We start from the raw sequence: 15847 nt of genomic DNA, 5'->3' as shown, positions 1-15847 counted from the left end.
AAGAATCATTGGCCATGCTACCACCTGCTACACACGTGCATGAGTTCATCAAGTTCTTCGAGCTACAGAGATTCACCACATCGCATCTTATAAATCCCAGATCAATATGAGTTCAGAGGCTTCTGGCTGTGCTTCTGGTGCTGTTGGGGGCAACAGGACCCCAAGCTCTGCGTCTCCGCTTCAAGCTCTCCCTGTCAGGACATGGCCAGCATGTAGGGGTGGTGAAGTAAGGGGGGAACCTTGCAGGTTGAGGAGGCCCACATCTCTCCTCCCTGACTTGGAAAAAACCCCTCATCCGAAGATGAGGAGCAGCGGCAGTCAGTCAACATGGCTGCCATCAAACCAGGGGCAGTCAGAACACCTAAGACAGTGCAGGAGTGAAGAGAGCAGTGAATAGAGAGTGTTCCTGGGTGAGATGATTCTTCTTTTACTTAAAAATTAACACCAAGGAATTAAAAAATCTGTGATAAGACACTCTAAAAAGAGTATTGCTTAGGCTTTGAAAACAAGCAGATTTTTGTTGAAAAGCAAGTCGAAGAGGGCCATCTACTGACGAAAGGAAAAGCGACTGCTGGAGGTAAAGGAATTTGATATCCCATGGAGCAGTGATCCCCAACCTTTTTATGCGCGCCCGATATCCCCAACCTTTTTATGGTGCGGCCCGGTACCAGCATCAGCTGGCGCCGCCATCTTGTTTTGATGAAAAAGTGCTTCCGGTGAGCTCACCGAGCACTTTTCATCAAAACAAGATGGCGGCGCCAGCGCTCGTGAGCTTTTCCGGGAGAAATGGCTTTCTACCCGGAAAAGCTCAAAGCGCGGCGCCGCCATCTTGTTTTGATGAAAAGTGCTTCCAGTGAGCTTTCTACCCGGAAAAGCTCACCGGAAGCACTTTTTCATCAAAACAAGATGGCGGCGCCAGCAAACCAGCGCCCGGTAGGACTTGTTCCACGGACTGGTACCGGTCCGCGGACCGGTGGTTGGGGACCCCTGCCATGGAGGACTGTGACTTTTAACTATGTTAAGTGCCTCACACTTCCTAGAGGTGGAAATAAGAAAGACATTTTATAAAAGAAACTCTGGGAAACCAAATAGAAGACTAAAATTACAGAGCTGAGTTAAAGCACTTGGAAAAATCACTTGGACTATTAGAATATGGAGTAAATGCTGGAACTGGCTCATTTAAATCATTGACTCTGCTTTGTAAGAAATGGACCTTGATTGCAATGAATATCTGCTGAAAACAGGCAGCATGAAAATTTGGGAGGAGAGTGCCATCTACTAATGATTGGAAAACAAAGCACATACTCCTACAACTTTGGATTTCTTTTGAAATATTTGATATTTGGTGGCTGTGATCTTTAACTGTTCGTTGCCTTATACTTACCAGAGGCGGAAATAAGAAAGGCATTTTATAAAAGAGACGCTACGAAGTGAGAATAAAAGATCAAAACTACAGAGTACACTTGTATCATTTGGAAAATACCTTAGACTATCAGAGTAATGCGTAAATGCTAGAATTGGCTCAATTAAACAATGGACCTTGTTTTGAAAGAAATGGAGACTGAGTGGGGGGGGGGGAAAAAACATTTTATAAAAGAGACTCTGGGAAGCTGGAATAAAAGACTAAAATCACAGAGCAGATTTAAAGATCTTGAAAAATACCTTGGATTATCAGAGCACTTGGTTTATTTAAATAAGTGATTTTGTTTGAAAAGAAATGGAGACTGAGTGAAATAAACATCTGCTGGAAAAGAAGGGCAAGGATCCCAGGAGCATCTGATCAGCAGGCGGCAGCTCCTTCAACTCCCTTGGGGAACTGCTCCTCAGTGTGGAGAGCCCCAAACTCTCCCCCGTCCAGTCCAGCCGGAGGGTCTTCTTTATTCCCAAATTCTTTGGCTGCCTGGCTGGTTGCCCCAGATTTTGGGGGGGGAGGGTTTGTCTGGCTGCATCCACAGCTTTATCCCCTTAGCTTTCAAGGTCCCCCTTCCTCTTTTCTCCCTCTCTCCTCCCCTTCTTGCTCTAATCTGATGAAACACAGGATTATCTCAGTCTCCATTTTGTTCCCTCGCTATCTGTCAAAGTGGGGTGGGTGGGGAGTGGGGTAGAGGGTATGGGGTCTTCCCTATCACTGGCCAGGGGAGGAGGACCACGCCCTCTCCTCTGATCTTGTTTGGTTGCTTTCCTCAGCTTCATTCCCCAAAGAAAAGATCCCAAGGGAAGTTAGAAACTCTCCTGAGGCCGTCCAGGTTTTCTCCCTCAGTCCTGAGCATCCTTTCAGAAAACCCTTTCTCTGATCTGGACGTGAAATCGCAGGGCGTGGAAGGAAGGTAAGTATCTTTGCAGAATATCTTTCATTCTCCCCTTACCATTGACAGAAACCTTAGGTTAGAAGCCGCCGCTCTTTGGGCAAGCAACACAGGGGATTCGGTAAAATTAGCAAAGCAGCAGAGGCAGAACCAGGAGGGGTGGAGACAGGGAACCTGATAAAACAACCGAAGCAATTATCCAGGTTTTATTCTAGAGAAAGAAAGAGAATTGTTCCAAAAGAAATCCAGTCAGTTGCTAAGAAATACACTCAGATCAGTCACTCTGAACGTGTGTTTCATTCTCCTGTGGTTCCCACCTCCCCCAGTCCCTCCCTGCTCCTGGAGGATTTTTAAGAAAGCGTTTGCTCAGGCTGCATTGTATAAAACACGTCCGGTCCTTCCAGCTGATGGGATAGAAAAATAACTTGATGGTTGTTTGAAGGGAAAGTGAAGGTACACTTGTCGTATTTGCTCTACTCTCCGCTTAGTCCAGATTAAGATAGGAAACAGGTTCTAACAGGTTCTGAGTTGGTGACTTCTAGAACTGGTCTCTGCATCCCGTATTGACGTTTGAGTTTCCTGTCTCTGTTCTCCACTGAAATACAGGGAGGAAGCAAAATAATTTTATTGCTATTTCACTGTCTATCACATCCTCTTCTTCAGTGACTGATCTATTGAGCATGACATGCTGCAGTGTAACTCAGTTCTGTAATTATCTGAAAGAAAGCCAGCTACTTAGGCTTTCTATTCATCCTTAGTTATATCCATAAAAAATGAGAGGTGGGTCTTTTCTTAGCTGAGATGAAACCCTAGCAGGTAAAAACATTTTTATGGAAGTACACAAGAGATTATTAATTTAAAGTTGGTCAAATTAAACAACTCTGGCAGATTTGAAACATCAGAAAATTAGACGGTTCTATTGACTGACTCGTGTGAGGTCACTTCTTTTTTCCTCCACCAAGAAAAATATGTATCTTTATTGAACAGAGTTTGTATTCCTTTCCTTTTAACTGGGCCTGTTCAATGGTGGCATTAAATATGAATCTGCAGATGGAACATATCTGCCTGAAGAGATAAAATAATGTGCAAAAAGGGATTATAATAATATTAATAGTAGTTGCTGCAGTTATAAACCATAGGATTACTCCTGTAGAAAATGGAAAGCTCAGGACTGAGATAAATAAAGTATCATGTCATTTGTGCAGAATGAAATTAAAAAAGGAAAGGAGCACACAATGATTTTGAATGCTAGGTATTGTGACAGGTTTTAACAACGTATAAGGGAGGTTTTTGAAAAACAGAACATGGGAAATTTCTTCACTGAATTTCGTGTCTCGTTTATGCAGAACTGGGGATTTTCTAGAACATGTCAAAAATTAAAGAAGACGTAAGCAAGAACATGTAGAATCAAACAGCAGGCATATTCAGGAATGGCGTCTTCCTTTGCTTGGAGACCAAGTTGATTGTCTTTATCTGGTGTCTTGAGATTCTAAGAGAATACTGGGGAATACCTGTGCCTGGAACTTGCTGGCCCTTGTGTGTGTGTGTGTGTGTGTGTGTGCAAGTTTTCAGAAACAAAGTCAAGATAGAGGGGATTAATAGCCATCTTTTCAAAGGGATGTTTTCATTTTTGTGTGTGCATTTCTGTTTCTTTTTTTTTTCTTTTTTAATTCCAGGACTTTTTTTGGTGGTAATTAATTTCCAGAAGAGATTAAAAAGGCTGGATTTAAAAGAGGACATGACTCTCAAACCATTAATAGCTGTTGCTGGATTTCATGCAAGGCAGATAAATGTAGTTGTTAAACTTTAAGAACTTAATAGAATGTATTGCTGCTCAGACTATAGGGAGAATAAGCAAGTGAGTAAGTAATGTAAGTAAGTAATGGAGGGAAGGAAGGAGGAAGGGAAGGAAGGAAGATAGGTTAAGGGATGGAGGAAGAGGAGAGGGGACGGGAGGGGAAGAAGGCAGGCTCAATTATTCAACCATAAACTCTGGAAACTGATAGAAAGACAAAACACTCTAAATGTAAGGCACCATGGCAAACACACACAGCTTCCCTGTTCTCCAGAGGTTCTTGTAATGTACTCCTTAAGGAATTGCCCTGTTGTTGGTGAGCCAGCTTTTAAATTTGCCCTGCTGTTCTTCTAGTAACAGCTTGGAGAGCAGAGAGCAAGTTCATGAAACGTTTATTTATTTATTTATTTTATTTTATTTATTTGTCAAGCGATTATAAGATAACGGGTATAACTATAAACATAGTTATGAATACATGAGATGGATACATATAAGAAAAATAAAAAGAAACAATAAGACAGGGACGGTGGGCACGTTGGTGCGCTTATGCACGCCCCCTCTTAGAAAAGGGGTGGGGTCAATAGTAGACAGTCTAAGGTTAAAGTTTTTGGGGGTTTGGGAAGAAACCACAGTCAGGTAGAGTATTCCAGACATTGACCACTCTGTTGCTGAAGTCATATTTCCTGCAATCAAGTTTAGTGCGGTTTACCTTGAGTTTGTATCTATTGTGTGCTCTTGTATTGTTGTGGTTGAAGCTGAAGTAGTCAGTCATTGACAGGTAGGACATTGCAATGTATAATTTTATGTACTATACTTAGATCAGACCGAAGGCGGCATAGTTCTAGGTTTTCTAGGTCTAGAATTTCAAGTCTGGTGGCATAAGGTATTCTGCAACGAGTAGAGGAGTGGAGAACTCTTCTTGTGAAATATTTCTGGACTTTCTCAACTGTATTAATATCAGATACGTAATGCGGGTTCCAGACCGATGAGCTGTATTCAAGTATTGATCTAGCAAATGTTTTGAATGCTTTAGTTAGTAGTGTGATATTGCTGGAGAAAAAGCTACACAGGATTAGGTTAACAACTCTTAATGCCTTTTTGGCTATGTAGTTACAGTGGGCTCTAGCACTTAGATCATTAGAGTGGAGTACTCCAAGGTCCTTGATAGAGTTTGGATCATCAACAAGGTCTTGACTATTCAGCTTGTATTATATTTTCTGATTTTTGTTGCCAATATGTAAGACAGAGCATTTATTTGTTGAGATTTGAAGTTGCCATTTGCTTGACCATTCTGATACATAGTCGAGGTCTTTTTGAAGGGTAGCAGTATTGTCGGTGGTGCTGAATAGCTTTACATCATCAGCAAAAAGAATGCAGTTGCTTTTAATATGATCACAGAGGTCATTAATGTAGAGTATTAACTCTCTGCCATGCAGTTCTAGCTCCTTTGTTCCCTTTGTGTTGTTGCAGATGTTGTTAATTTCTATGGGGATTCACAATCACCCAGGTCCCAAAGGTGCTTTTTCCAAAAGCAACTGGACTTTCTTGGGTTTTTCCTTGAAAATGTTTAGCTTCTCATCCAAGAAAAACACCTTTGGGACACATATTATCCGTGCTCTGCTTTCTAAGACTTACATTTCTCCTCTAAGGACTAAGGAGGGTAAGAAAAACCTATATTTCACCATCAATCATTCTATCTTCTGTCTGCCATCTTTTCTTTTTCTCTCTCTCCCTACCTACATCTATCTATCTATCCATCCATCATCTATCCATCCTATTGCCTGCCTGCCTGCCTGCCTGCCTGCCTGCCTGCCTGCCTATCTATCTATCTATCTATCTATCTATCTCATCTATCTATCTATCTATCATCTATCTATCATCTATCTATCTATCTATCTATCTATCATCATCTATCTATATCTATCATCTATCTATCTATCTATCATCATCTATCTATCTATCTATCATCTATCTATCTATCTATCTATCTATCTATCTATCTATCATTATGGGTATCTATCTATCTATCTATCTATCTATCTATCTATCTATCTATCTATCTATCTCTAATCTATCTTGGGTGCAGTACACAAGACCCTCCTCTTTTTGAAGCTCTTCTCTTTATAGACCTTCATCTAGTTTGGCCTTTGAGACCTACAGTTTTTACAGTGTTTTCTCTTTAGACTTCATAAACTTAGAAATGCATTCAACTCCTCAAATAAAGGAAGCCCCAGGAGACTCCAGCTGCAGGAAAGAGCCCAGTAAACACTGCTTTGAAAGCACCATTGGTTTAAATGCTCTTCAAATACCTCGTGCTCTGAAAACCGTAGTTCAGGTGTTTGATGTTGTACAATGCAAGGAAGGAGAGGAATCCATTGCCCAACTCGAACCGAGCTCTCTAGCATCTAAGCTGACTGCTAATCTTGTCTTTTCCTCTTCCTTCAGCACTGCCACCAACTATGGCAAACAAAGACCATCAGCTCCACAACTGCTCCCTGGCGGAAACCTTGAACTGCCTCTACCTGAATAATCTGAGTGTCAACTGCCACCCTCTGCCAAAGAGCTCCACAAATCTAGAAGGCTCCAGGCAAGGAAGTTTTGAAGAAAGCCAGGACCACAGACGGGACCTCCCAAAAAGCCTCAGTGGTTCTGTTGGCCAAGGCCAGGAGAAGGGGACCACCACTGGAAGAATTCTCAGCAGCTTCTCTCCACAAGACAATGCACAACATCACATCAGAAACAGCAGCCACTTCTTCAGTGTTGACCAGTCCCCAACAGACCCTGAAGAAGGGAGGGTGTATCCCAGAGCACACCTCCAGGGAAGCCCTGTTGAGAAGTTAACTCCAGCCTCTGGTGCAAACCTCCAACATCAGTGGACAACGGAGGGTCCGGGAGTTGCAGTCCGGAGAAGCCTCCCCGACCTCACCTGTAGCTGCAAGCCACCAAGTCCCGCCTTCCACATGGAGTCAAGTGCCACATCCCCGGCAGTATGTTCACACAGTAGTAACTTTGCTTTGGCGGACAGACTGATGATCGCAGGACTGAGATATGGAGCGGAGCCTCGTGAAAACAGCCCAGATTGGCAAAGCCACAGAAAGCCGTTTCCAAGTTTGTCAAGAGACAATAATACTGTACCTGCTAATGTCTTTCACCAAGGGCCTACGTCACACCATGTTGCTATTTTCACAGACTCTGGAGCATATCACCCCAGTGTTCTTGCTCTGAGTCCTGCCAGTCTCTCCAACAGGACAACGCATGCCTACAGCGGAATAGGACGCAGCAGCTTTTCAGCTGGCACCTGCCCACCTGAAATGGTGACCATTCCTAATGGTTTTCCTCGTCCACCCTGCAGTAGAAGCCACGCATCTTCCACCAAGGAAGAAGGCACCGTTCCTGCCTACTGCCATTCCTTACCAATACCTTCTCTCCAGTTTGCCCCCAGGCCGGTATGCCCAGGGAACGACCTGGACAAAGAACAAGCCAACCCTGAGTGTTGTTCATCTTTGCTTGCTGCTGAAACCTCCTCTCTGAACAGGTCAAGTGTGGAAGCCAAGCCCCTCCTGGGATGCTGTGGGGCCCATGGGGAGCGGGGGCTGCATCCTCAGCCTTATGGGCGAGCAAGCCAGGCTCAGGAGGAGACGAAGACCATGTACGTGGTCTGGAACAGCCACCAAGACGGGGTGCAGACGGTCATGAAGACCAAAGACACGTGGACCATGACCTCTAGGAGTGACCTCAACCAGGGATTCTGGCCTCCGCTGGGCCACAGAGACGCAGAGGTGCAGACGTTTGCAGGAAAGGAATGCAGGTCCGTGGCCACCAGCCCATCCCTTCTGGCAGAAGGCCAGCCCCATGTCTTCCCAGAGGTGAGCCTGAAGCCAGAAGCTGAGGGCGAGAAGTCTCCCATGCGGGAGGTCAGGTGGGACGAGGAAGGGATGACCTGGGAAGTCTACGGGGCAGCGGTTGACCCCGAGGAGCTTGGGCTGGCCATCCAGAAGCACCTGGAGATCCAGATAGAGCAGTTCCAATCGGAGCCGGAGGAGCTCTGCGCAAAGGCCACTGAGAAGCAGCCCGCCAAAGGGGAGAAGCGGCTCTCCTTCGGCATGGTCATGCACTGCCTGAGGAACCCGGCCTGCTGCGCACGATCCAACATGGCGGTGGAGTGAACTCTACCCAAAGACCATCATTCCCAAGCTGCCAACAGACATCGGTTCTTCATGTGGGCCAAGGGTGCCCCAAAAGGGAAGCTCCAGGGAGGCCACTTGATGCCCTCCTTGTACAGGACAGGCCTCCAAAGAAAGAGGGGGAAGGAGCCATCGCCACCTCCCGCTCTGCAGCCTTTCTTGAGGCAATCATCGTCTGCACCACCCACCCACCCTGCTCCTCCTCTCCTCTCTGAGAAAGGGCGAGAGAGGTGGGGGGGGGCCTGCTGGTGGTCAGCCTCCTCTTGAGACCCTAAATGGACTGATATTCCTCCTGCAACACTGGCAGGGAAGGAGAGGCCACACGGCCGTCCTTCTTGGCTCCTCCTACCTCCTCCGTTGCTGCACTATGAGGTCTTTCTGCCTGCCACCCCACTGGGGCTCCCTTTACCTGGAGGCCCCCAGAGACCCACTGTTTCTCCTGCGCAACCCAGGATGTCCTCTTGCCACAGAGCTGGCTGCCACGGGAACCTCCTCTACCCATTCGGGACGCTTTCTCAAAGGACAACGGAGAAGCCCTAGGAACGCCAGAGGAAGCATACTCTTCATTTCACCCTGCAGACAGGACCGAAACGTTACTCGTGGAATAATCTTGGTGCATTTGATGGGGGAGAGCATTCTGCTTTTCCTCAGCTTTGTAAGGATTTCTATTCCTGCCACCTCTTGGGGTAGCTTCCTTCATTTCTGATTTTCTGGGAGAACTGAAATGCCCTTCTTCTGTCTGGATTAGTTGTCTGAGTCTTTGCATACTTCTTATTGTATCATGTCTGTGGTGTATGCAGTGTGAACTTGGCTTTTAAATAGGATGTGATTATACAACATAAAAAAAAGAAGAAGAAGAAAAACGTTTGCCTTCAGAAGCAGACCAGGCGGCTAAAAATTCATGCAGAATATGATTGCCTTCTCTTTTTCTACCTGCACTTTGTCATCTTGAGTAGCAAGGAATTCTGCGCCAAGAAAGGAGGAATAACACATTATTCCTCCTTCTCTGAATCAAAAACACTGTAGTTTCCTTTTGTGTTCGATCTTTGGGAAAAACTGAACCTCTTTTATTAGTTAAGTGAATGACTGACGACTGCTTGAGTATATCACAACCTCCTCTCTATGGTTATTAGAACCTCCTCCTGCTGTTGATGCGTGTATATTTCTACATTGATTGTGGTGGCCTAGATTTTGTTCTCTGTCAATGTTATTTGTATCACTGAAATACTAGAGTGAATGCCATTTTATACTTCTCACACCAATGTAAATAACATGTAAGCAACATGTAAGTATTAAATAGGCAGACGAACACTTCTTACAGACTAATGCAGAATAACAGAGTTGGAAGGGACGTCGGCGGTCTTCTAGCCCAACCCCCCCACTCAAGCTGGAGACCCTACACCAGGGGTCTCCAACCTTGGCCATTTTAAGACTTGTGGACTTCAACTCCCAGAGTTCCTCAACCAGCTTTGCTAGGCCTGTTAGAACTTTGAATGGTTGCTAAGCAACTGGTTGTAAGTCGAGAACTCTCTGGAACAGGGGTCTCCCATCTTGGCCATTTTAAGACTTGTGGACTTCAACTCCCAGAGTTCCTCAGCCAGCTTTGGAGAAGCTTTGCTGCCTGAGGAACTCTGGGAGTTGAAGTCCACAAGTCTTAAAATGGCCAAGGTTGGAGACCGCTGCCCTACACCATTCTGGACAAACGGCTGTCCATTCTCTCCTTAAAAGCCTCCAGGGCTGGAGCACCTACAGCCTCTGGAGGCAACTTCTGTTCCACTAGTCAACTGCTCTCCCTGTTAGGAAATTCCTCCTTCGTTCTCAGGTTGCTTCTCTCCTTGATTCGTTTCCATCCGTTGCTTCTGGTCCTCTTCTCTGTGTTCATGGAATGAAGAGGATCCATTTTATAAATGTCTTCTTTCTTCTAGGCTGAAGTCCCTGCATGGTTTTGTAGACGTGATATTTTGAAAGAACGTCCCTTGCAATTTCTCTGGTCCACGGGGACGCACCCTCTGGAGGACAGCATTGCTTAGCGACACAGCTAAGCAGAGAACAAACAGACAGAGTGAGCAGAGGCCCGGATGGCTCCTTTACAATGAAGGCTTAACCTGAAGTTAACCTCCGCCCGTTTTGTGATACAGCTACTTCTGCTTCCTGGCTTAAAATTTAATTATCCTATTGAATTGGCATCTACAAAACAGGCTGCAATTGTTGAGGAAGGACAATCAGACGATGCAATCAACCTCTTGCAAATTAAGATTGAGTCAGTAAAATAGATGTTTGCGTCCTGTTCTATGGCCAGGGGTCATCTTCAAGGGATGTTCCCCTTTGGGTGTCTGTTAGGAGGGACAGGGAGGGCACCCGGCACCATCGGCATGAGGACGCCATGATGGCTACAATCATTAGGATGTGAGGCAGGTGCCTCGGTAATCCAAGAGGGAGAACTTGCCCTGCAGGCATTGGGTAAGAGGTCCACACAAGGGCTGGAGCACTGCTGCTTCTCAAGCTTGGCCACTTCATGAGGTGGGAACTTCAAACTCCCGGAAAGGCTGGCTGGGGAATTCTGGGAGTTGAAGTCCATACATCTTCCAACTGGCAAGGCTGAGAAACACTGAGGTGGAGAGAGCTCCTGTGGAGTCTTGTGGTAGGAAAAGGGCCGTGGAACCCAAGCAATCGTTTCCCTTTCTCCACAGGCCGAGGGGTGGGACTTCTGTGTGCAGCAGGAGAGAATGAGACCCTGGGAGTAAGTCACCCATTCCCTTGATGTGCATGGCTGACCCAAAGCACCATTTTGGGCCTTGGGGGCTGAGCAGTTCTCAACTGGCTTTTCAATGGACGACGTGGAGAAGGAAACCTTTCCACACCAGACCTCATCTCTCCTGCCCTAGAGATAAGTGAGAGACTGGCGATCCCTCCCTTCACCATCTCTTGGAGGTAGGCTCTGCCCTGCCTCTCAAGGGGAGCCTGGTTAGACCCTTGTCAGGCCTTCTTTAGTAGAACGGGTTAGCCTGAAAAAAGGGGCTTCCCAACTCTCTTTGATTTGGGGTCAGCACAGTCCTCCTCGTTCAAGGCTGCCTCTTTGCAAGCCCTTTGGACTTGGAAAGGAGGGAGGGATGTGAGAAATAAAAAAGAGGAGAGGAAGGGAAGGATGAGAAGAAGGGAGGGAGGAAATACGTTAGACCCTCTCAGCTTCCTTTGTTGCTGCTGAAGAAACAGCCGACACACAACCGCCTTGGATGCTGCAGCAACATGGAGGGGACTTAACTGGCCAGGAGAAGGGATGGCTGGTCAGTTCTGTGGTGGGGACAGAGCCACTGCCCATGATCAGGGGACTGGTGTGACCTTCTGGACCAACTGGGCAGGCTGGTGGGGGGGGCAGGAACAAAAAGGGTGGCCCAAAGCCTGCAGGGATGGTTGGTCCCAACCCTGGAGTGGCCATTCAGTAACATAAAGGCAGGATTGGGGGGCTGAAGGAAAGGGGGCTGCGCAGGGAGTTATTCCCCCAAGTTCCAAGCCTTTTGCCTTTAACCGCCTTGCCTGCTTTCAGTCAATTCCCCCCGCATTGCCCTTATCTGCCCTGTTCAACTTCAATCTGTATTGGTGGAAAAAAAATAGGTTTTCGTTGGCCTGGAGACCTGAAGGTGATTTTCTTCCAAAAGGCCACCGGGCTTCCTTGGAGTTTTCTTTGCAAACTTTTCACTTCTCCTCTGAGAAACTTTTCCGGTTTCTTTTGAAAGGAAACACCGGGGAAGCCCGGTGGCCTTTTGGAGGAAAAGCCCCTTCAGGACAAGCGTGACCTGGATGGCGGGCAATCTCCGCTCTTTGGAGAGCGGCTTCGGAGCCTTCGGGCCTTGCCCATTTGCCCATGCAAGAGCTGAGGGCTGTGCTTGGCATTAAGATGGCCCTTAATGTCAGCCTGGTTTGCATCGCTCTGCAGATAATCCTCAAGTTAGTTCATTTAGTGACAAATCACCATGGCACTGAAAAGAGTGACTTATGACCGTTTTTCACACTTACGGCTGCTGCAGCACCAATGGTCACACGACCATTCAGAAGCTTGGCAACTGACTCGCAATTATGATGGTTGCAGTGTCCTGGGGTCACGCGATCCCCTTTGGCGGCCTTCCGACACGCAAAGCCAGTGTGGAAGCCAGATTCACCGAACCACCATGTCACCAACGTTAACAACTTCAGGGTTTCACTTAACCACAGTGGCAGGAAAGTCCGTAAAGTGGGGCAAAGCCGCAAAACTCACTTAAACACGAGTCTCACTTAACATCAGCAATTTGGGGCTGGATGGGGGCCGTAACTCCGAGGACTGCCTGGAGGCTGCTCGCCAAACGCTCAAGGAGGGAAACGGCCAGGGATTTCCCAGGATCCGCTCCCAAGAGGGGCTGCAGAGCCCTGAGCCCCTCCCCCTTCTGGTGCTCTCGGGTGGGGCGCTAATCCCGTGGCTGAGTGACCCAGCCAGATGTTGCTGCTGCTGCTGCCTTTCTGCTGATCGGATTCCCGGTGGATTACAGAGCCTGCGTCACCTTAAGTAACGTGTTGGGGGTTGGGGGGAAGGGGGGCGGGGAAATTGGCATGGATGGATGAAAAGGAGGAGAGCTTTGGCTTTGACCAGGGACAAGAAAGAAGAGCAAAAGCCGCCCGGGATGAATCTCAGAGGGTCAGTTTGGAGGCTGATGGTTTAGCAAGGCCATCCCTGCTCTGGTGCTGTTAAAAACATGCATCCCACGGACTCCTGGAGTGGAAAAGCTCTTTCCTGCCACCTAGTGCCCACCTGGTGCACTGCACAGCCTCTGAAACATTAAATATCGGAGGAACTTGTTTCATTCTGCAAAACCAAAATTCCCACTGGCAGCGTACATCAATGAAGAACAAGCGATGCTCACAGTGTGACATGACTGTGGAGTTACCCAAGGTTTGTTCTGTGGGCTCCCAAATTAAATACATGACATTAAGACCACAGAATGAGGCTGAATTACAGCTCTCCCATTCACACAACATGCTAACCCATGTAAAGAATAATCAAATATGTAAAAAGAGGGCCTTTTAACTTCCCCATTACAAGCTGTTTGTAGATCAAGAGTAGAGGCTTACCTGAGACTTAGTATCAAATAGTCTTTTCTGAGACTTCAATTAGAAAGTTAAATTTGGTGATTTAATGGAAATGGTTGGATTATATAGGGGTTTATTTTATTCCCCTTCCACATATATCCTGGAGCCCTGGGATTTCCTGGTGGGGTCCTATCCAAAGGTCAACCTAGTCCGATCCTACTTGGATTTTTATAAGGCCAAGCCCTAGGGAACTGGAAGTCCACGCACCTTAAAATTGCCAAAATTGAGAAATACTGCTCTATTACATGGCAGGGAGATAAAGTGTCACACAATTTCGCTCCACTTTGGGTTAGAGGATTTTAATTGGGGGGAAAAAATGGGTTAATTTCCATTCTCCAATTCTTCCAGGGAAAATCTGAGGCCTCCATGTTGCTGCTTGAACTGTCCTCGTTCATAATCGGTTCCACTTTCCCTTGTAACTTTTGCTTCCATAATTTCACTCATTGCAGTCATTGTGTGTTTGTATATTTTCCCTAAAATTACTTATTTAGATATTTCTGCAAATCAGGATGGATCATTGAGTAAGGAGATGCATGTCGGATAAATTTGTACCTGGAATGAATTGCAAAACTGGAACCCAACCAAACACATATTTGTGGTCCTTTGCTACAAGGCTTTAGTAGCAGGAAAACAAGCACTATTTCTCCTTTCTTTTATATCCAGACCCCCCTCCCCATCAATTCCCCACCACAGGCCTCTCCTGAAAACTGATTTCAGTTGTGTAAGTTTAAACTTAACTTTGTTTAAAAAGCAGCCAGCAGAGGGAACTGTGCCATAGCTTATTTCTATTCCACATGATTTGAGGGATTCTTCTTGTAATATGTTGTAATATGTTGTTCTTCCTCCCCACTCAGGAATTCAAGCTGGAATATTGTTGATAAAGCAAAAAGCTGAGATTACAAAAAGAAAGTCCTTGAAGCTGTGGCATTAAATGTAAAACTTAGACACTGACTTTTAAAAGCCACCTGGGATTCTGGACGGACGATGGAAATCACACACATGTGCAATGGAGAGAATTTACATGGAAAGGTGCTCCAGGAACATATTCCCCTTCAAGTTAAAGGATTTGCCTTGCCACATAGGCACAGAATGGTTTGTAGTAGGACAGTTACAGAGTTGCCCGCTGGCTGCAGCAACTGATGGTTCTTTGAAGCTTCATTGGCTTGCAAAGCCGACCTCTATTCAGTTTAAGTGTAATCCTATTCGTTGCTTGGAAGGGCTCGGATGGCCGGTCTTGATGATTGCAATGCGCTCTACATGGGGCTGTGCCTGAAAGCATCTGGAAGCTCCAGTTGGTGCAAAATGCAGCGGCCCCGCATGGTTTTGTGCAAACCCCGGTGTGCACATGTGTCACCTCTCCTGCGGGAGCTGCATTGGTTGCCGATTTGCTTCCGGATGCAATTCAAGGTGCTGGTTGTCCCCTTTAAAGCCCTTCGTGGCTTAGGATCTCAGGTGATCTGAGGGATAACTGTCTCCTGACGGTTACATCCACCCGACCTCTCCAAAGCGGGGAAGCAGGGAACGCTGCTGCGGGTCCCATCCCCAAGGGAGATACACCTGGGGGGGGGGGGACCCAGAAGGAAGGGCCTTCTCCGTGGTGGCTCCCTCTCTCCAGAATATCATTATCACCAGAGATTAGAATGACCCCCCACTCTCTAATACTCTTCCGGAAGGCCCTGAAGAAGGCCTGGTTCAGCCACCGGGCTTGGGGAACCCAGAGCGGGATGGAGCCCCATCCAATGGCTCATTGAGTGACCTGCTGTTGCCGGGGCAGGGGGTGGGTGGGAGTTGAGGGTGTGTGTTTTTTTATTTTTTTATTTTTCCAGATTTTATTCTATTGTATGTTATTCATTTATTTTATTCTTTTTGTTAGTTTTTTTTATTGATTTAAAAAAATTTTTTTTTTAATTATTTTTATTTTAAATATGGGTTTACATTGTGTAAAGCCACCTTGAGTCGCCATGGGCGAATAGGTGGCAATATAAATTCAATAAATAAATAAATGACAGGGTTGTAAAAACAGGTTTTTTTAAAAAAAAACAATCAATATTTTATAATAACAGGGAGGGGAAAATAAGTAACGGGGTAATAAAACAGGACGACCAAAGTTAAAGCTGCTTTTGACCATGCCTACAATGCATAGGATGCTAAATGCGGGTAAAGAAACGCCGTAATATTTCCGGGTGGTCTCCTCTCCAAGCCCTATCCGCCCCCAACCCCTTCAGCTTTCTGAGGCCAGCCAAAAACCGCCCCTTGGGAGCCCCCAAACCCCTCTCCCCGTGGAAGTGGCCGCTCCCCACTCTTGGGAGGGGCGCCCTGAAAGCCAGCCCGCAACTACCGTTTCGGCTGAAGGAGAAACGCTTCCCCCTCAACTCCTGGCTCGGCTTCACCGGGCGCCACTACGCATGTCTCCTGGAAGCCTCGCGAGACCAGTCCGCGGCATC

At 46.6% G+C, this 15847-nt stretch overlaps 1 protein-coding gene across 1 annotated transcript; it reads left to right on the top strand.

The window, feature by feature from the left end:
• The first annotated feature begins 1832 nt into the window (after positions 1-1832).
• Positions 1833-8746, top strand: GPRIN2 (G protein regulated inducer of neurite outgrowth 2). The gene is made up of 2 exons (XM_026672718.2): positions 1833-2327; positions 6547-8746. The coding sequence occupies exon 2, from the start codon at positions 6561-6563 to the stop codon at positions 8265-8267; it is 1707 nt and encodes a 568-aa protein (XP_026528503.2). The 5' UTR covers positions 1833-2327; positions 6547-6560; the 3' UTR covers positions 8268-8746.
• Positions 8747-15847: the final 7101 nt, after the last annotated feature.

Source organism: Notechis scutatus, chromosome 4 (genome assembly GCF_049901735.1).
Source record: "Notechis scutatus isolate UNSWTSFEM ecotype Mainland chromosome 4, rNotScu1.2, whole genome shotgun sequence".
Lineage (NCBI taxonomy): Eukaryota > Metazoa > Chordata > Lepidosauria > Squamata > Elapidae > Notechis > Notechis scutatus.
Note: the sequence above shows the minus strand (reverse complement) of the source record. Positions and strands in the feature narration are given on the sequence as shown.

Bases quoted from the DNA above. Each gene is read 5' to 3' on its own strand.
- GPRIN2 (XM_026672718.2), top strand. From the start codon at position 6,561: ATGGCAAACAAAGACCATCAGCTCCACAACTGCTCCCTGGCGGAAACC.